This window comes from Tachysurus fulvidraco, chromosome 8 (assembly GCF_022655615.1).
Source record: "Tachysurus fulvidraco isolate hzauxx_2018 chromosome 8, HZAU_PFXX_2.0, whole genome shotgun sequence".
NCBI lineage: Eukaryota > Metazoa > Chordata > Actinopteri > Siluriformes > Bagridae > Tachysurus > Tachysurus fulvidraco.
The window spans coordinates 5,911,933-5,934,012 of record NC_062525.1 but is presented as its reverse complement, the minus strand read 5'-3'; the positions used below and the strand labels follow the sequence as shown (position 1 = coordinate 5,934,012).

Sequence of the window (22,080 nt, the reverse complement as noted above, 5' to 3'; positions counted from 1 at the left end):
AAATAAACACTATTATACACCCATATAGTGGCATCACAAACCAGATGAGTTCTCTTATGAAGTGGATTTTTATGTTTTTTTAAATCTCTATAATTAGTGCTTCTTCCATCTTGTCCTTTCTGAAGAGATCATGCCATGACATGTCAAACTTTAGTTGTTCATTAAACTCAAATGTGTTTCATCACATGATACAAATTCTCAATTTAGATTTCAATAACCTTAAATGCAGCAAAATGCAAAACATTTTCAAACTGAGCTTGAGCTTCAGATCTCCAACATTCACATGTACGGGTGGAGCGAAACGTGCCATGTGATCACGCCTTATCTGAGGTGATCGGCTGTGTTATAAATAGAGAAAAAAGTCAAAGGGGACACTTATTTTAATTAACAGTGTCCACTATGATACTTTGGTGTTTAGCAAAAATCTAGCAGAACAAATCCAATTTAATAAAACATACAAGGAGACAAAGAATCATATAAATACTACAACAAATTTCTAACATTCATTCATTTATTCATTTTCTACCGCTTATCCGATCTACCTCGGGTCACGGGGAGCCTGTGCCTCAGGCAGAGTCTCAGGCATGAAGGCAGCATACACACTGGACGGAGTACCAACCCATCACAGGGCACAAACACACTCTCATTCACTCACACACTCACACACTACGGACAATTTTCCAGAGATGCCAATCAACCTACCATGCATGTCTTTGGACCGGGGGAGGAAACCGGAGTACCAGGAGGAAACCCCCGAGGCACGGGGAGAACATGCAAACTCCACACACACAAGGCGGAGGCGGGAATCGAACCCACAACCCTATAGGTGTCAGGCAAACGTGCTAACCACTAAGCCACCGTGACCCCCCAATTTCTAACATTAAAAGCATCAAATCAAATCAAATCAAATTGTATTTGTCACATACTGTACACATACATACAGGGTACAACATGCAGTGAAATACTTTTTGCAACTGTCCGGTATATAAGCATAAAAAAAGGAATGCAATTTAGGATAAAAAATAAAACAAAACCAAAAGGAGAAAGATAAATGAAAATATAAGTGGAAATATAATGTATATACATATACATAATTATACATATACATAAATGTGTCCTTAAAGTGTCCAGGTGCAGTATAGTGTGTGAATAGTGTATATAGTGTATAAAGTGGCACTGTGCTGTGCAAGTCCAGAGTTAAAGTGACAGTCCAGAGTTAAAGTGTCAGTGCAAAAAAGGTGTGGATAAAAACCGTGAAGATAGAGAGAGAGGTCCAGTACTAGATCCTGGGTGTTTCCTGATTTAGACTCCGAATGGCCTGCGGGAAGAATGGCCTTCTCCGCATTGCTGTGTTATTAGGTCTTGATACCTTTTTCTGATTAACTTTGGTTATGGGTTTTTTTTTTTCTTTTTCGAAAAGTTGAACCAAACATTTTGCAAGCTGATTTGTGAACACCGTTCATTTCTTCATAACCTGTGCCATTGAAAGCACACTTGTGGTTTGCTCACTGATCTATTTAATATTGTTTCTAGTGCAACTCTTATAACTGGGCATAGGGACAATCATTATATTAAACCTGGAGCTTGGAATCCTCTCTACAAATGTAGCACATGAACATTCGGACAACTTCCAGCCATGAAAAACTGAACAGGGAAGGTATTGAGGCATTTATCTCGACTTGTAAGACAAAGACCACCTACCAGTTTTTTTAATGGAAAAAAAGCCCCATGTTGCTGAATACTAACAAGCTAGAAAATGCGCCCGGAGCCTAAACTATTGATCGGCCCTTCTGGCATGACAGTCTTGTTTTCCGTGCCTGAAATGTTTGGATCTGCTTTATTACTTGACTGCTTAAAGCTTATCAGATCAAACATGCAACACAGCAGGCAACACAATGCATGCAAGGTGAGCAGAAAAAATGTTGCCACGCATGGGGGCTTTGCGTGTAAGGAAATCCAGGTGTCTGCACCCATCAAAATACCCCCAATCAACAGTCACTGCACCCACAACAACTCCAGGGCAGCAGTAATGACAGCAAACCATAAAAGCAGCAATTACAAAATGCCATTCTGTACCCAAAGCTTACCCAGAATCATTTCCAGGATCCAAGCTTTTATGGGCTTCAGGCAAAGGTGTCGACCAATACCAGTCACCAGTGAATAGCTTAATCAGCTTCGTCAGTAAACACCATGCTAACCCATCAGTAGGTTTGGATGGAGGCCAGATGTGTTTAAATATCTGAGGTACATTTCAGAGACCACATCCTTTGGCACCGCCGTTGCTGTGTTTGTCAGCACAGCTGCTTGTTGTGTGAAATTAGCCAGCTCCAGACTTGCTAGTGTTGATGGTAATCTTGATGAAAGGCAAACAATTGTGTATTGGGATCTCCTGAGGTGATGGGAGGTTAGAGTGTTTGTATTGCATGGATTCTGCTAAGCCTCAAACAAACATTCTTCGCTACATGATTTTGAACCTGTATTCTATTTTCTGTAAAGTTCCCTATTTAGGTAGGCACTTCTGAGATGGCGGAAAAGACTGTGTGATCATACAAACAGCACTGGTATATTAAGAGAAATCATCACTTACTCTAATGAGCAAGTGAAAGGCGGATGGGATTTAAAAGATTCTCTTTTCAGCCTCTATGATTCCCCAACTCTCTCTTGTTTACAGTAGTCCATATGTCCCCAGCCTGGTCTGAATTCTCAAGGGTGGTATTAATTCTCTCTGCCTTCCCTGATAGAGCAGAGTGTTACCAAGGCCCAGGCTCAACTCTGCCTTCCTCCAACCCAGTAACAGCGACGTTGGGTAACACCTCACCCACAGGCACTCCCTTGAGTCAGCTATGTTTTCAACTCATGTCAGCTCCACCAAGTGTCAGTGAGGCACCGTGGGTGGAAAAATATGATCTCCCCAGCCCACCACAGTTGCCCTGGAAATAGACAACCCGAGATCTTTATTTGTATTTCGCAATCATGAATTTGCTCTTTTGTACTTTGAACTATGCGAGTACACTGCTGATTTTGGACACGGGTTGCCTATTGGTGAAATTTGACTCTGTATTTTACGAATTGAGAAAACCGCCACAAATGTCAAGATGCTTAATATGATATAGGTGATATAATTCTTCTCGACAGGATTGAATTTAGTTACCGTCTATTACATCGGTTCATAAACAGAAGCACTCTGAAGTGAGAACAACTTGTTCTCAACATTAATCTTTAATGGTGTGTTAAGATTGCTGTCTAAGCTCAGCTCTGAGCTAATACTCAACTCGCCAACATGAGTAAGTAAGCCAAACTTAATAAAAGATGCTGGGGAAAAAACGACTTGTCGGAATGTAGGGCGGTTAAGTAGGGTGGTTAAGCTTATAACTTGCAAACCACAGTTCAACAGTGCTATGTTGGCGTATAGCTGTTAACTTTTAGTTATCATATAACATGCCAAGATAAATACTCTTAAAGGTTACAAGAAAATATACAGAAAGCATAATTTACATTCTGTAATGCCATTACAGTGCCCTGATTTCTTCAGAAAAATTGAAAAACCATGATCCCGGATGTCAGAAACGGCTTTCGCCACCGCAACCCTACAACCACGTAGTGCTTACGTTTTTAACTGCTCATTAGATCGTTGAACAAGATATGCACTGAAAACATTGATGTATGTATGTCAATACAAACCAGAGTCCTTTATGTGTGTATGGACCTAATTGGCCAAAAATCTAGTCAATCAATCCCGACGGGGTTGCGAGTACCGTAGGTAAAAGGCCACACTCTTGGAACCATGCCAAATCTGTGCTTTACGTCATTTAGGAGAAAACCATAGCTGGATGTGTAAAAGCCATTTATTTTTAGCTAATGAGGACCTTCTTAAAGTGCTTTGAGTAAAACCTTTTCCGATTCTGACAACAACTTGGTGATGCCAAGAAGATGGAATCTTGAATCTAACAAATTGGTTTGGAAGCCTGAAAGCTTTTTGTGTACCGCTTAGCTGGCATCATTTCTAGCAAATTCATGTTGATATGATCAAGGGTGTCATTAAGAAAACCACAAGTGCTAGACATCATGAATAACTTTCTATTTCTATTGACAGTGTTAACCTATTATTACAGCCATTATGTGACCATGTTTTTTTTAACAAATGGGTGTATTTATCATCTTTAAACTAAGGTATAAGTAAGATGTCTAATAAATGTTGTATCGGTTGTTGGGAATGCGCGGATCAGAAGTTAAGGCTTTAGGCTACTGATTGGAAGGTTGAGAATTCAAATCAAGTCGCTGCCAAGCTGCCATGGTTGGGTATATTGGCAAGAATATTAACCCTCGACTTCTCGGTTATATCCTGGCTCAAGTGTAAGTCGATCCTGGAAAGAGTTACGGTGGATGCAAAGCCTATCCCAGGAAGAGTGGGCGCAAGGCAGGGACAGACGAAATGACATGCTGCTTCCAGATTAGGAAACTGGATAACACAGAGTAAATCCTATGCAGAGAATTTACACAGAGACTCCACAAAGACTGTAGCTCTGATGTGGCTATGACCATGCCACCCACAATATGCAAAAGACCCCAAAATACTGGTGCTTTCCATACTAGCTCATGGAATAGCATAGAATACCACTGTATGCGATACAGAACACTATATGATACACACTTATGAGGTATATCTGGTACACACATTTAGGATAAATATCCTGAAAAATACACATGGAAGCAAAATGCAACTGGAAGCTCCTGTATGTGCCCAAGGTGCCGTGCTGAGCTGAACGTAGCTGGTCCACAGAGATGAGTGTGGAGCTACAGTGTTTTCAAGAGATGCTGTGTCAACCCAGGTGCAAATCAAGTGCCCCGGGAGAGCACATTCCTGAAAACGAACAATGCCTACTCTGTTTAGGAGCTGCAATGCTGAGACGAGCAGTAAACAAGTCACCAGGTAGGTTGGTGAAAAGTTAAATTTACACAAGGACCTTTTTAGAGTGTAGGTGGGATGCCAGAAAGCATGTAGCATGATTGCAGTAGATGTCTACGCATATACTGTATCTCATAGCGGGCTTCTAAGAACCCGGACATGATGTTGAGGATCACTATGGACCACCAGATCAGATCAAAAATAAAGGATGTCCATGAACCTTGCATGATCTCATGCAAGATCTTATGTTTTATGTCTCTTCCTGGGTTTGTCAGATAAGTTAAATTAACAGAGAACAGATAAATGTGATCAAAGAAAATAATGTGCAGTTTTATTTCAAGTTCTGATAAGAAATTGTGTAGCCTGGAAGGTATAGAGTGATTTTGTTTTAAACCACAATGCTGTTGAACTCACACTTCTTATCGGTCAGGTGTTGTTTAATTTGCTGTAACAGAAGCTAATTAATATTCATTCATTCATTCATTCATTCATTCATTCATTTTCTACCGTTGATCTGAACTACCTCGGGTCACGGGGAGCCTGTGCCTATCTCAGGCGTCATCGGGCATCAAGACAGGATACACCCTGGACGGAGTGCCAACCCATCACAGGGCACACACACTCTCATTCACTCACACACTCACACACTACGGACAATTTACCACAGATGACAATCAACCTACCATGCATGTCTTTGGACCGGGGGAGGAAACCGGAGTACCCGGAGGAAACCCCCGAGGCACGGGGAGAACATGCAAACTCCACACACACAAGGCGGAGGCGGGGGAATCGAACCCCCAACCCTGGAGGTGTGAGGCGAACGTGCTAACCACCAAGCCACTGTGCCCCCCTGCTAATTAATATGCTTATGCTTAATATGATAATAGGTTTGTATAGTAAAACTTCATAACTAAGGATTAGTATAATAGATTTCACATAACCTAAAGTGGAATAATAAATAGACTTGAAAAATTGTGGGTATCTAATAAAAAAAAAATTTGTAAATGGGCGCTCTGGGGGCAAGGGGGCAGTTACTAGGAACAAAGTGGGGGTTGCAAACTGGGGGGTTGGATGACTGGGACAAATCACAAAGACACAAATTGTGCCATTCTTTAAAACATTACAACAGGACAGACACTTTTGGTAAAATATATATTTTATTTATTTCTTCATACAAAGAAATATGAATGTTCAGTATTTAATTGTCTAGAAATATCTGCTCCATTTTGCTCATTCACTGTGTAAAATTATTTTATATAGATACCACAAAATACTTGATTTGCTAGCCTATTTATTATATGTGGGATAAGACAAAACATCACTATCTGAATATCAGGTTGAATAAAACTCAACCATAAACAGATGCATCTTTACCGTGAGCAGAGGTTTTAAAATTCTCCCCAACAAATAAAAACCGAAGGCTTCTCAAGTAAATCCGTCAACTCGAGAAGACATTTCGAAGGCAAATCATTCTTAAAACTGCTTTGTGGAAGAGATGTGTTTTCTTTGTGTTTCTGCAAAATAAAAATAAAAAATAGCACTGTTGAGGTAGCAGAAACATCCATTCTCTCAACCACGGTACAAATGGCCCACAATTAGGTCCAATCTGAATGCTGGAAACAAATGATCCCTTTATGGTTCCAGAGAAGTTTGGTTTGTTTGGTGTGTTTTTTTTTGTTGTTGTTGTTGTTTGTTGTTTATTATTGTAATAAATGAAGATAGAAGAACGTGAGAGATGTCTAAAAAAGTTGTGCCTTTTTTCTTTTCTGCTCATTTCTGAAATCGACGTGTACAGTAGTGGACGCTCACAGATACGTCTTCACATCTGACTCGTATTATAATCCGGCTCCTAAATGGAAGCGTGTAGGCTTGAGCATCATACAAACTATTTAGAGGCACAAAATCCTCAAAAGTATAATCGATGAGCCGTTGCTCTCCACATCTGTGTTCCACACCCATTCGTTCACCTCGACCCTGTTCGGAAACTATTATAGAAATGTCCTTTCCTGATTTCTCTATATTATGTCAAAATCTGTCAACGTTATGTGGAACCTTCGAGCTCAGCCAATCCTGCCGCACTACTTGCAGTAGATTTGCTCATGCCTTTTGCATAACGTTGTGCATTTAAGAATTAGACACAATATTGAGAAGTTATCCTGATTCTTTGTTTTCATTAGACTGAGGAGTAGCACGTAAAGCACGTCTATGCTGAGGTCTTTCTCTCGTCTCGGAGGCTGTAAGATAAAGAACAGATGGCTAGCTAGAAAGTTTCTCCCTCTTGCATAAAAAAAAAGTATTCAAGTAGAAAGAAAAAATGAGGTCTAAAATATGCAACAAAAAACTGAGACAAAAAACATGAGGCTTCATGAGAAAGTTTTAGATTTGCAAGCTAATTTGGCAAGTAATCAAGTCCAACCCTAAAAAAAAAAAAGGATGAATCAGAATATAAAACGTTATTTTTTTTAGATTTACATCCACTTCCAATTTGAGATCATATGATTGAGGAATTAGATCATCTTCTGACTGCATTTACCTCATATCATCACACCATCTGCTTGACTACATCTCTGGCACTTACCAAATTTGATTCAACTCATTATCACAAGAAGCAACGAGACCTGAGAGATCTGATCAGGTTTATGTTCTATAATTAGCATAATGACATGTTGCCTCTGTGTATTCCACCACACAATTTCTCCATTGATAAAATGGCCATTCATAGTGAGCGTTGCTAGAAAAAAAAAAGGGATACACTATGCATGAATCAAGGACACTGTGAGTAGCGATTAGGTCTATTGATCAAACCGTTGTTATTTTGCAAGAAGAAGGGAAAGAAAGTAGGAATGTTGTGGGGAAGGGGTGTAAATATGAGCCAGATGCGCTGTACAAATATGGTTAGGCAGCTTAGTGAATTAATTGCTTAAAAATTAAAAAATAAATTATTATAAAATAGATTTCTGTACATTTACATATATATATAGATAGATAAGATAGATAGATAGCAATTGTCACATCTTTTGCCATTACAAACTCAAATAGATTTCAGTTTTTTTTTTAGTTCATTTTCAATCCCAACCAAAGTTGTGTCCAGTCATCTGGTAGAACTTCATATTAAAGGGCCGGTAAAAGTCTCGTAACCTCTGCACCACCTCCGGATCGATGTTGGGGTGTGTTCGGCCTTTAGTTTTGCCCAGGCAGTGAGGCTTGCTGCTTCCTTCTGCCTTCTTCAGACATGGAAAGCCCTTGGTCTTGTTGAAATAGAAGTGTTTGTCTGTGATGATCCTCTTCAGGCCCAGGAAGTCCTGCACACGGCCGAGCTCTCCAGCTGGGTCACTGATCAGCCGCTCGCCACTCACAAACAGGATCTGATTCATGGGGAAGAACTGGAGCCAGTTGTCAAGGTGCTTGGCGTAGATACCAATCTGGATGGCGCTCCATGAGGTGTCGATTAGGCCTGTAGTCCTGTTTTTGAAAGTCAGGCTTTCAAAGGTGGGAATGTCTGGCTTTTTAGACAGTGTCTGGGTGTAGTCTGAGATGGCCCGGGTGACCGGATCCCTCACCACCACTATGAGTTTGGTTGAAGGTGACATGGAGTAGATCCGAGCTGGAGCTTCACGAGTCACAAAGTAGCTGGGCGTCTTCTCCATGGTGATCTGACCCTCCAGGGTTTTGGGCATCAGGTCTCTGATGGCAGAAGAAAAAAAGGTTAAGATGTTGGTCTAATGAAAGCAAAATGCATGAGACAATAACCGTGACAGACTATGCATGCTGACTATCTATTTTAAAGCAATTTGCATTAGTTGATCAAAGAGTCACTAATGGAAGCTTATAAGCATGCTATCCATTTCCCGGACCTACTGCTATTGGTGTCTGTACCACACAGGGCATCAATATAGACGTTATGCAAGCACTTTTATTTTGATTGAAACTAGTAATATTGTCTTAAAAGGTTTTGAGGAAAAGTCAGCATTTAAAAAGGTCCACGAGGCACACTACAGTTTGTGGTCTAGTTTGGTCAGCGCAATATAAATGTAGCCAGAACTCTTTACATTATTAGACACTTAAGAACATAAAGTGTAACAGACTCTTTCCAGTACAGTAGTTAGCCAAGTTCTTAGCGCAACCTTTCATAATCATTTACATTACAGATGAAAGCCGATCTACTTTGTTTAAGCAGAGAAATCCAGTGCTTGGAGGGGTAAGCGGGGGAAAGGGATATGTTACATGAGTACATATAATCAAGGTGCATTTGAGAACAAGTCGTTTTGAGTGAAAAGGCAACCCGGACCAAATGCCAAGCAGAGTCAGGTTGCTGATTCAGATAACGTAGGAAAGAGTGGATTATAGTATGGTGATAAGAGTAAGACAGATAGATAGTCTGACAGATAGTTATGGATGAAAGGGGGAATATACCATATTACTTACTGTGTCTCTGCACTGAGAGACTCGGTAAGCTGATGAATAAAATTAAACATGTCTGCTTTACTCAAAGTTTTCTATTCAACACCCTAAAGATGCCCTGTAGAACCAAGTTCCAAGTAGATTCTCTTTGAGAATATAACAGCCACCAACCAATTTTTGTGCAAAGTGCACATTAAGCTAACAAATGAAACAATTTGCTCATTAAGCTTTAGCCTAAAGTGGTTAAAAGACACACCTAGAACATCCCAATTAGTTTGTAGAACAAGCTGGCAAACACTCAAAGTATATAAGTATATGTTTGTGTCACAACCAGGGAAGGACGGAGACAGACCAGTACGCAGGATAGCTTCGAATGAAAGAAGTTTAATAAATAATAAAGACAACGCAGTAAAAGACGATAACTTAAACAATACAAATGACGACACTTAACAATGACTACGTTTATCTAATGATTACGGCAACACGGCTCACTTAAATACACAGGAAAATGATACACAATTAGGAACAGGTGTGGAGACAGGGAGAAGTGAACGAAGGCAGGGCAGACACGTGACAACAACAATAGCACATGGCCAAAAGTCCGGGCTGATCACTGACAGTTTATCCGAGAAGGTCTGGTAAGCTAGTAAGTCTCCAATTCCCTTCGATGGTGTGTTCAGTCCAATTTTGGAGTACCTGATTCTGATCAGACATCAACAAACCTAAATAAGCCCCGCATCCCTTAGGGTGTTGGAGCACACCTACTTATAGGACTCGATGGTTTATTGTCTCAGGAGTCACAGGCGGTGTTCTCAGTTCCGGGGCTAAGTTACAGCCGTATTGTCAAAAGGCCTGTCAGCATCTAGTATAATCCTGATTTCCGTGTTTACACCCTGCAAAAGCAACACTACACGGTGCTTCAAGAGGCCACAAACAATGCCCAAGTGGTATCTGCTTTCCCCACTTCAAAATCTCTTTGTAAAAGGCTGGTTAAGAACAAGTCTGCTAACTCGAGAGGTGAGAGACTCCACAGAAAAGAAAATGTTTGGTTAATCACATAGGAAATAGTGAAGCCTTGAGAGGAAATTTTTGCATGTTGCCATTTGAGTTAAGAGGTTCACCTAAAATAGATTTCAAGACCCAGTGGCGCTGGATATCCTCAGTGAATCGGGATGGGAAAAAAATCTGTTTGTATGTTTGCAACGTCAATCACAAGGTGTCAATCCAGGAATGGAACGCAGCCAAGGGCAGAGCGAGGTGAACTAATGATGCAGTGCATTTAATACGAAGCTGTTGGCAGACTGCTGTATCCAGCCTCTTAAAAATAGTCAGCCGCTGATCCAATTATGAAAATGTCAGGGAGATTTCTGCTGTCTCAGAAGAAAGACCAGTTAATCGACATTAATAGTCTGGTAAACAGATGAGCTTAGCACCTATGTGTCGGCTCATCATCAAGTAGAACCCCGGAGTTGGTTAACAGTAAGTTTTAGAAACTTTTGAGACAACTGAAAAACACAGCAGAGGTTTATTGCTTTACATAGCCCTCAGACAAGTGTTCAGGAAATATAAACTTGATGTATGACTAGTGTTAAGCTCGTAAGCTTGTGGTTAGGGGGTAAGAGTCACCTATTAATTCCTAATTATCTGGAGGAAAGGAAACATTTGTGTTTGTGTGTGGGTTTGGTAACGAATGCCAACATTGGCGGTTTCACTGCTAAATGAAACCCCCAACAAATTCATTCACACTAATGTGTGTACTCAGCCTCAGGGATAAAATAGCACAAAAGAACACCACAACCACTGTTGAATCCATGGAATAACCTTTCAATTAACCATTCTTTTATTTTAACCTAAACCCAAAACCCAAAACTGGAACTTTTTTCATAGTTTTTTTTTTTAAATTAGTAAAATTGAGGCTTGAAATCTGGAGACATGGAGCAAGAATATTGATGATGGGTGAAAGGTTAGAAATCCAAAAGAAAATAAAAGGCAAATGGGGAGGACCATGACAAGCCTCCACCCATCCTGTTATCCCTTTACTGCTTCTCAGACCAAAAGGGAAAAAGAAGGTATAGAGAGAAAAGGGGGTTTGAGGAGGACAAGTGGCCAAGCCCTTGGATGAACAATGCCTATTCTGACCCATTTTGATTTATGAGGTGGTTCTTTTTGGATGGTCTGTCAGCAAACAGGCCACACTCTGACACTGGTGCCCTCTTCTTTCCCCCTGCTTTACTTTCAAACAGAGCATTGTGCTCGAGTGATCTGAGAGAAGCAGGGCCAGAGCAGAAAGGGGGAAGGGGCACTCACAGAGGCCTGAGTGGGGCACTTCTCCTTCACTTTGGGGTAAGAGAAAGAGAGAGGAAGTGGAGAGCCCTTGAGTGGAGTGCACAGCAGCTAGAGTGTCTCTGGGGGAATGGCCCAAGCACAGGCTGCCAACAGAGAGGGTTAAGATATTGGACTGATTCATTATTTACCATAGGATTAGAAAGGGGATAGGTGTGCTTGAAAAAAGATTCTCCCGATAAAAGAGGGGTGTACCTCTCAACAAGGCAAGGTCAGAAAGTGGTCATGTTACTTGACAGTTTTCTAAGAATTCTAGCTAAGGCTTGTAATTTTAGCACCGCCGTATTAGACCCATCAGGGGAAGGCAAATCTGACAGGCCTTCTACAGCATCTTTTTAAACTGTTACCTCTTCCAGGTTTATCAGTGTTCTTAGACAACAATCCTATCTGACCTTTCCTAACTTTCCCGATTTGTCCCGGGAATTTTAATCTCCCATAAAAACTCCACATCGGGCTTCACACGGGCTGTATGTGTTTATTCTCATAACACAGCTTGCTCTTTTCAGTAGCAAGGTCAACTGCCTCTTGTGCAGCGGAAAACTTATCCAAGTTGAAAGAGATGCCAAAAAGAAGGAACACAGTTATCTACAGTCTCCCTCTTTCACATTACTTGCAAGTGCAGCAATAAAACACTCCTGAGGCCTGACTCGTGAGATCAACAGAGATAAAGTCAGGAAAAGAGAGCGGGGGTGGGGGGGGGGGGTGGTGTAGGACGACGAGAGCCGTTATGTGTTGCATTTCTGCTCCTGTTTCCAATGTGCTGATAAGACGGTTTGCTTCCATAAAACAATGGCATTTTTTTCTGTCTGTAACATTTCATACACAGCATTCAAGTGACAAAGAGCTGATTTTATATCTCTGCTTATTTCTTACAGCAATAATTTGAATGACCAAAACTGTTGTCAAAACCTTGCGGTTAGGGTTGATGGCTATGAAGTTCATCAAGGACAAAATAAAAAAAAAACACACAGGTCTGCGTGATGTATACACAAGGTATGGTATAACTCAGCCGAACACGTCAAATAAAACCTCAGATCAGGCTTGCACCAGTGTGTCCATCATCTGAAATACCAGAACAGACAAAGTCCAGAACCATGGAACACTTACATACTCTCAAATTGCACTCAAACAATCAACACTGCTCTGTGTGAGCGAAGTGACAGGGTGTGTTACAGACACTCTCGAACCCAGATAGAGCTCTTTGCCAGGGGTTCCCACACTCTGGCCTGTCTCCAATAATCGAGCTATTGATTACAGTGCCTTAACCCTAGGCTAGTGGGGCCAAAGAGATCTAAGCACTCGATTGACACTTTACCCAACCTAGAAGGAAATACATCCCTTCTCCCAACTCTCTTACTCATTCAATAACTTACTAGTCTGAGAATTAAGAAATGGCATTTATTTTTCTTATAGTTTATGAATCCCAAAGCTAGTTTTAAACGTACGAGACTTAATTATGTGTCTGTCTCGCTCATGTTCAAATCCAGTTGGCAAGGTTTGGCAAAGAGCCAACAAAAAAGTCCACTTTTGGCATCTTCTAATCAAGGTGCCTAGTACAACCAAGCGCATATGTCTCTTTCCTCGTCTCCAGTGGTTGTAAACACACAGCCAAAACCGAACCAAGTGCATTTTTACTGCACAGCACAAGCCAACAGTTTACGAGTTTAGGCTCATCCTTGCGTCAGTGGATAATCTCCACTGGATACTGTTAACCTGTACCTAAGAATTGCTGGTGTCATCATTATACTGTAAATGTCCTATGTTCGTCCCGGGACTCCTAGAAGACAGGTTCCATTTTGAGTCTTGCAAAGGATCTTTCTCATGTAATGTCCGCGAATTTTTGCTTGAGATGGTTGGCTTGTTCAAGGATTTACAGTAAACCTGCACAAAGGGTATAGGGTACGTAGAATACTTTTGACCCTTTCTTGCATCAGGCATCCATCCACTTAAAGTCTCCTGACACTTCATTATCCAGAATTAAGCACACCAGAGATCTGCTCTTCACCTGTAAAGCCACAGCCAATCTAATCTACAGGGCAGTCTTTGTGTGTTTGTCTGTCCTCTTTTTGTTTTCTTCTCTCCTTGGCTCTCCGTCTCCTGCTTTCTCTCTTTCACCCATCCTTGGCATGTAACCCTTCCCCTGGAGTACGGTAAAGAGAGGTAATAAGTTACCTTTTCTCAGATGTGTGTCTGATCTCTGTGTGTCTCGGGTGCAACTGTGGCTGAGTCGTGTTTCTTTCTCGGGAGTTCACTCTGCGAGCACGTCACCCTATCTGTATCAGCCACACTCAGAGAGCCTCTTTAGGAGAGTGTCTGCTCCGAAGGATGAATAATGGAAGAACATGGAAAATCAGAGATGCTGACCTGGTGTTGTCCTGCAGCTGACACCGATGCGTACACACAGAGGCTCTTCTGACAGAAATACCTTTGCACTTGGCTAGGATCCTGAAAACCGCATTAGCCAGTGGAGATTTTTGTTCCTGAAGGTTGTATGGTAAAGCAATGCTAAAGGGAAACTCGGTATATATTGAGGTAGATTTAAGCAGCTTTAAGTATCATTTAAGCTGTATGTTTTGTCTAACAGCCTTTGTGGCATACGGCCTAATGGCTGGCTTTGGGCTAAACAATTTATCTCTACTGGGAAAATACAAAGGATGTACCAACCAGAAAATAATGAAGATAGACAGGCACTACACAAATATGTGTTTTGACAGATTATATCTGTGAAAAAAACAAAAAAAAAAAACAAACACTGCCTCTTTGGTTTTGTGGTGCACTCTGCCAGCCACGACTTCAGCAATTTCTCTCACACAAACTCCTTCGCTGAGAAAAATACACGTACAAGTACAAACTCGCTCTGATCTGCAGCAGTCTCTGTGAGAAGTGCATAATGACGTGCATAAATCACGGTTGCTCGACTTAAATAACTCTCCATCTGAAGTGAGTTTGTTCAGGTTTACTTGCTGCTCTTCAATGCCTCGAAAAAGCTTGCTAAAATAAAAAAAAAATAAAAAACTCCCGAGCACCACACTGCGTTCCAGCGTCTCTGCCGTGCCAGCTGCATGGAATTACTAGTCGCGAGCGGCTCGGCATGTGCTCTAAATAAAACATGCATAGAAATGAAGTGGCACTCACACCTAGAGTTCAAACAGCAACGCAATAAAGAACAAGCAGAAGTGTTTGACTGTAGGTTGCATACTGGCTGTGCTAGATATTTCCAAGTATCTGTACTGGAAATGGATATTTAAACAGTGCAAAAGAAACCTGATAACAAAAAAACAAAAAAAAACCAAACGATGACTCAGTGACACTGAATCGTTTGGGTTAGGCTAACACACTTTCTAACTTTTTGATATTTAGGACCGAATCCGAACGCACTTGACTTTCAGCACTCAAGTTTCCCAACTGAGTAGAGCATCCAACTTGGAGTAATTAATCAGCCTGCATAAATAACCTAGCAGATAATGGCCATTTGTGCTAATCTGGCTTCTTTGGTCCTTAGCGGCTATCAACCCAGAGCTCTAGTGTTTGTCTTGCTCGAGTAATCCGCTCTGATAAGCCTGTTTGCTCCGAGTGTTTGTGCAGGGAGTTAACGGACTCCATTCACATTCCAATAGCAGTAAAGCAAGTCCTTAGTATAGCAGCGTGATCAGAGAAATGCAAGAGTTTTACAATGTTAAAAAAGCCATATAGGTGGCAGCAAGACTTTTTTGAGTGATCTTCAATGTCCCGGTTTTCAAAGCCGAGACGCAAATCCCCCCTTCTTCTGAAGCGAAACGTTCTCTCTCGAGAGCATCCTGTTTTGCTTGGCACGCATTCCTCCCCAGCTGAAGTGTGTTTGAAGACAGGTGAGCGTTAAGCACTGGGGATTTCCTGTGTCTATCTGTCCATCACCACCAGGTTCATGCTTAAACATTTCTGCAGTCTGCTGGCATTCTGCTCACCCAGCATATAATTATCTAAATTGTGCAGGAATAGCAACATAAGTGACATTTAAACTGCTCGGTTAATGCAGGAAGAAGCACGGTAAGTAGTGCGCTCTCCTCCGGCCGTCACGAAGCGCCGTCGCGGTAGCGATTTCCGCAGAGGGAATACGGACCAGCGTATAATAAAAAAAAGACTGGGTTTCACTTTTCAAGCCTGTGTTATTATGGAAAGGATGTCCGAAATATCAAAATCTCAATGACAAATGTTTTCACTTCCCTTCCTTATTCTTTTCTCCACTGTCCCTGTTCCAAGTCGCCTCACAGTTCCACGTGAAACGAGATCCGTACCACCCGTGCCAGGAAGACATGCCGTTCCAAAACCACAAAATGTGGATGCGAGTAGACATTTGAGAAATGAGCTATGACATGAAGAGAGAGAACAAAAACTACCGCTTGGCTTGGCTTGTTTTCGTTACGACTTTAGAGTTACATATCGGTGAGTGAGTCAGTAAATGATTTTAATGTCTATAATCGTGCTCCTTGATGTTCACTTATGAATCCAAAGCGCTATAAATGGCTAATGGAAAGAGAAAAAGTTATAATTCAGCTAGATGAAAAACATACCAAATAAATGACGATCGTTTTTTGGTATACGGCTAAGCACAAGAGCAAAGGGATGGTTTAGTAAAGAAAAATTGATAAGTTGGGAGTTTCCTGTTTAACAAAAATAGCAACACTGCTAGCATGAAAATGCTAACAAGCAGCATTTTTTTTTGTTGTTGTTGTTGTTGTTTACCAATGTAATGTTTGAATAATGTGTATTTTTATAAGTAATCATTGTCCTGCCTGTTCTGGCTGTAAATTCACAGGTCAGAATTCACAATAGATGCTTCATTTGGTAGCAGATCTCAGATGTTGCTATAGCAACGGCGTAAAAATCATCCGTGTCATGACTAAAGCGTAGATGTTAACATCTCTATTGATCAAACATCTTGGTCAAACTTCTTCCCACAAATCTGGGAAACTTTTTTTTCCCCTCAAAATGTCATGCTTAAAAAAAGTGTCAGTATCTATAGACTCTGCTTCTTTTGATAGCAGGGAGGGAAAAAAAGATGAAGGAACATGAAAGGAAAGAAAAGGAGTGAGTGAAGACACAAAAGAGGAAACAAGCCCTGGGCTCCAAACACACACCAGCTCTGTTGCCTGGGAGCTTCATTCATCTGTGCTCCAGCAAGCACATCAGCACTCGTTTGTGTGTTTGTGTGTGTGTGTGTGTGTGTGTGTGTGTGTGTGTGTGTGTGTGTGTGTGTGTGTGTGTGTGTGTGTGTGTTCCCTTAATCATCTGCTCTTTCTTGCAGGGGTTAATGGAAACCTCAGGGGGTCTCCCCTTTCTCCCAATGCTCTACTTTTTCCCTTGCTTTCATTCACTCTTCATCACAAACACACACACACACACACACACACACACACACACACACACACACACACACACACACACACACACACACACACCTATAACTGACACCGTCCCATCATCTCAACTACTTCCAGCGCCATTTGTGTCACACTGATCTTTCCAAATATTAAAGTCAATTAAAAACATTTAATATTTTATTTTTTATGTTATATTATAGATTTGTATATAACGAACAAATAAGACATTTTATAAAGAGATAAAGCGTCCTTCTCAACAAAGTGTTTCCATATTTCAGATACAACATGAATCAAAGCTAGAACATCTACAGTACTCGTGCCTCTCCCAGCCCACTATAGCTCTAATACGCTTATTGAATCTTATTTTTTTTTTGCTTATTCTTTTATATTCAGGCTAAAATCACCATCTTCTCTCAGTCCTCCATTACAGGAAAATCCTCTGTGAATATTATTTTGTTCATTTATTTTGTATTTATCGATTTACAAAGGCATTGTGTTATTGACTGGCAAGTTCTGTCACACTGAAAGTCAAGTTACACAAATTCTAGACAAAAAAAAAAAACATTTTAAGCAAATCGACGGAATCATTAAAATATCCTTATCAGCCTCTCGTCATCAGCATGAATGCTAATTATTTTGTTTTGTTTAAAAAATAAATAAAAAAAAAAACTCAATCCTGTTACTCATTTTAAAGCAAATAAATATTGTAATAAATAAGTAGAGATAAATATTCTCTTCTTTTCTCTTTTTCTGAGATTCAGATAAATCGCTCGTCTGTGTTCTCTGTGTCTGGGCATTTTAAAGACTTCCGTTAGACAAAGATAAACTCGGTATTAAGACTACAGAGGGAGGGCTGCTTATATAAATGCCTGACTTTTCGAAAAAAAAAAAAAAACAAAAAAAAACTTTTCTATAAAAATTTCTTACACCCTTAACTTTGAAACACAGTCAGAACACCATCACTGGAACTTCCTGTCAGTTTAAAACTAAATTTCACAGAGATTTCGACAGGATTTCAGGACATGATATGTGACATTGGCATTGCTTTATCGCAGTGTTGTAATGTAACGGAGTACAAATACTTTGTTACCGTACTTGAGTAGAAATGTCACGTATCTGTAGCTACTTTACTTCGCTATTTAAATTTATGTCAACTTTCACTTTTACTCCACTACATTTCCTAGATAAAATGTATACTTTTACTCCGTTATATTTCCACTAAGCGGCTTCGTTACTCGTTACTACAAAATAAAATCAGAAGAAATGTGTGCGACTGCAATAAGGGAGGTTTGGCAAATCACTGCTCCTAGATTGCATTACGCAGTCGGAGCTGGAGGTGTTTATCTATAACGGCGGCAACCAAAAGCAACCGAAAGCAGTGAAATGTCACTATTCTTATTACCAGAGTTGATAGCACAAACAAAATATTAATGCAATATCAATACTAAATAAAAAAATAACATTGATTTGATCTTTGTCTTGTGAATGTGTTTATTAATGTCTGCATTCATTGGACACACTGTTTGTAGAGAATGGACACAGACATGAACTGATTTGATTCAAGACTGGCATCATTACATCAAGCATAAAATTTTGGTGTCCACTTTTGCCATTTAATATAATACCATAACTTTTGGCTTACTATGTAGTCATATAATATATAATATAAAACTCTTCTTGTTTTAAATTCTCACTGAGGGATAAAACCCCCTAAAGATGAAACCCTAGAACTGCCCCTGCTCTTATCTCTACCGAAAATCACTGAAATTTTACTTTTTACTTTTACTTCAAATACTTGAAGATGTAAAATGACTTTTGATACTTAAGTACAGTAAATATCAGATACTTTAAGACTTTTACTTGAGTAATATTCTAAAAAGTGACTTTCACTTCTACCAAAGTCTTTTTCTAGTACGATACTTGTACTTTTACTCAAGTATTGCTTTCTAATACTGTATACAACACTGGTTTAACGTGACTTACCCTGTGAGCTGAATTAGTCAATGTCACACTGCATAACCTGAGCCCACAATGAGCCAGCATTTCACTACAACATTGGCTCGATTACCGATACTTGATGCATCCCTATTGACATTATAAATCAAAAAAACCTTATAAACGCTTCTTTACTGGAACTTTTAGGCTTGTGGTTTTAACCTCATTGTCGGCTGACCACCACAGCGGCCCACCAGACTCTCCTGTCCCCAGGCTGCCCCATGCATAATTAGCCAGAGGTAATTTGGGGCCATTTTCTCCACCCCCTTTACTCTGGCCACCCCTGTAGCAAAGCCATGTCAGCTAAAGAAAATGGGGGCCCTTATTTCCCCTCAGACACAATTTCTCTTTTTCTCAAATCTCTCTTTCGCCCCGATGATCGTCGGTAAGCCGCATACCCAATCCTAATGTACAATATTACATATATACTTATTTTCCCCCGAGTGGAAGTTGCACCTAATGCTACTACTCGTAAGGATAAAATACAAGCATGTGAGAACAAGGCGATGGTGGGAGGAGACGGAGAAAAAAGCGAAAAGAGAGGGTTTTTAAAGAATAGTAGCTGCTCCATAAAGGAGGTGTTGGGGATGGGCTGTTTTGGGGGAGGAGAGGGGTGTTGACGAGGCCACAATGGAGAATAATCTGCCGGTTAGGAAGACGCTGAGCAGTTTAGCCAACACTAAAGCGTGCTTGGGAGCAGCTCTTTGAGTTTGCCCAGCGAGCACCGAGCTTGCCTTTCAATAGAGGATGTCAACCTGCTGACTGCTGAAAGGCCCAGCGGTCAGGGTTCAGCTCCAGCTGAGCTCAGGAAGTCTATTTCACTCTCAGAAAGCACAGCGCTTCTGCTGGGAAGCGATCGTTAATGCTGACCTGAGATCAGCCGCTGGCTCAGAGTCTAATGGTATCTTCTTTTGATCAGAGGGTCACTGTGTGGTGTGGAAAATGTAACAAGAAATACGTTTGGAAAAAAATGAAAGAAAGGAAACTGGTAGCTGACGTGTGTGTGTATACAGTGCTGTAATTACAGGGGTCACAGGTCATGGGGCGCTGAATGTCAGTTAGCTTCAGGCTAAGCAAGTCTACATCATTTATTTGTGGGGTTCTTAAAGAAGAGTTCTATCTATCTATCTATCTATCTATCTATCTATCTATCTATCTATCTATCTATCTATCTATCTATCTATCTATCCATCCATCCATCCATCCATCCATCCATCCATCCATCCATCCATCCATCCATCTATCTATCTATCTATCTATCTATCTATCTATCTATCTATCTATCTATCTATCTATCTATCTATCTATCTATCTATGGCCAACATTTCTTGTTTTAAAATGGGAACAATTAAATTAGGTTTACATCTCCCAGGTGAAAGGTTCTAAAAAACAAACAAACAAACAAACAAATAAATAAAATAAAATATAGACTTTTGATTATCTATTTATTTATTTGGTTTCATGCGTTTATCCGTTTATTCTTATATACTTTGTAAAAAAAAATATTCCTTTCTTAATAACCATCATTATCATTACTATTATAACTCTAGCTATTATTTCATTACTTGTGTATTTCCAACCCTAACACACTTATTGTTTCAATTAACAGATTTAACCTTTATTCATTAATTTACTAATTGAATCCAACTGTAACTTTATTAAAGCTGAAAAATAAATATTGCTAATATGATTTATATATATATATATATATATAAATGTATGACAGTCTAACAGGTTTGGGGTTTGAGTTCTGCAGATTAAAAGAGACTGATTGATCCCAGACTACACTGATAATGAACGTGCTTAATACTGTATGTGAAAAGGCTCATAATCCAGCAACATGTTAAATATGTGAACTCTGTTACTTTTCCGCTTTACGTCTTTATTTCTGCTTTAAGAAGAAGAGAGGGATGGTGTGAGAGTTTCATGCACGTGAAGCAGTTTCTGTAAAATGAACAGCATGATAACAAAAAGAAAATAAAAGGAAGTGTATGATTTGAGGCGTGTGTGTGTGTGTGTGTGCGTGTGTGTGTGTGCGCTTGGCATATGACAGGACTCACCTGCTGTGCAGATGGTCTTTACACAGTCAGCGCTGTATGACGAACCGCCTGCTGACCCTTATCCACAGAGTGTTTGACCAACCGACACACACCACCTACTACAGCCCTTAGCTAATCGATACATCTCATCCCCTAAGGAAACACCGGCTTGGGTCATTACTGTGTGTGTGTGTGCGTGTGTGTGCGTGTGTGTGTGCAGTACTAATCATCCCTGTGTAAACATTACACCCTAATCAACAAAAACAGCATCTAATAACAAAGAAGCAGCTTTGTTTCTTTACGATTTGCCCTTCCGCTAATCTAGGTCTGCCATGGAGGCAGGAAGTGTAGAAGCGTGTATAGCAGGTCAGCTACACAGTGACCCTGACTTCCTGAACCTGGAGGATAAAAGCATACTGAAGGGATCCTGAACGCTGGGGATGGATGAAGGTCCTCGTCTGGATGATACAGAGAGAGGGCTTTCAAGCAAACTTTCAAGTAACAGACCTCCAAACACTTCCTGAGGCAGATAGCATTTCTCTTTGCAGAAAACAACGCTCTTCTTGTCCCTTTGTCAGGTGGCGCTAACCAGAAAGACTACTGTTCAGTCCCCTTTAATCACAGCATGGACCCGAGCGCACACTCGACGTGCTGTTCTCTACCACATCTCTCTTACAGGGCTTTAGGAAAAAAAGACACAGCTTTGATCACTTTTGATAGGTCAAGGTTTAAAAAGCTGTGAAAAGACAAGACTCGAGGTGATTCCGTCTGGTTTGATACCTTCGAGTCTCTCATAAATTAATATACAAGTACTCCAAAAGCAGGAAATAAAACGTCTCACGCTTTGGGCTTTAAATCACTATCTGCGGGGCTCCTAAAGTTTTATCTAGGATTCGAATCCTTATGAACACAACTCGAATTCTCGGATCTGAGGTGAATCGTTTACAAGACCAGCAGCTGATCGGTTCCAGCTGTGAGGCGGATTTGAACAACCGACGCTTCGCGTTATCTAAGAGGAACAAAAAGACAAGAGACA

The 22,080-nt window shown here is 40.5% G+C and overlaps 1 protein-coding gene across 1 annotated transcript in view; it reads right to left on the bottom strand.

Annotated features, from left to right (window-relative positions):
- Positions 1-6,573: 6,573 nt before the first annotated feature.
- The window catches only part of hs3st3b1b (heparan sulfate (glucosamine) 3-O-sulfotransferase 3B1b), a 22,041-nt gene continuing 6,534 nt past the window's right edge, over positions 6,574-22,080 (bottom strand). Inside the window, exon 2 of the mRNA XM_027132721.2 lies at positions 6,574-8,590. Within this exon, the coding sequence (XP_026988522.2) occupies positions 7,972-8,590 (619 nt within the window). The 3' untranslated portion in view covers positions 6,574-7,971. The remainder of the gene's footprint in view (positions 8,591-22,080) is intronic.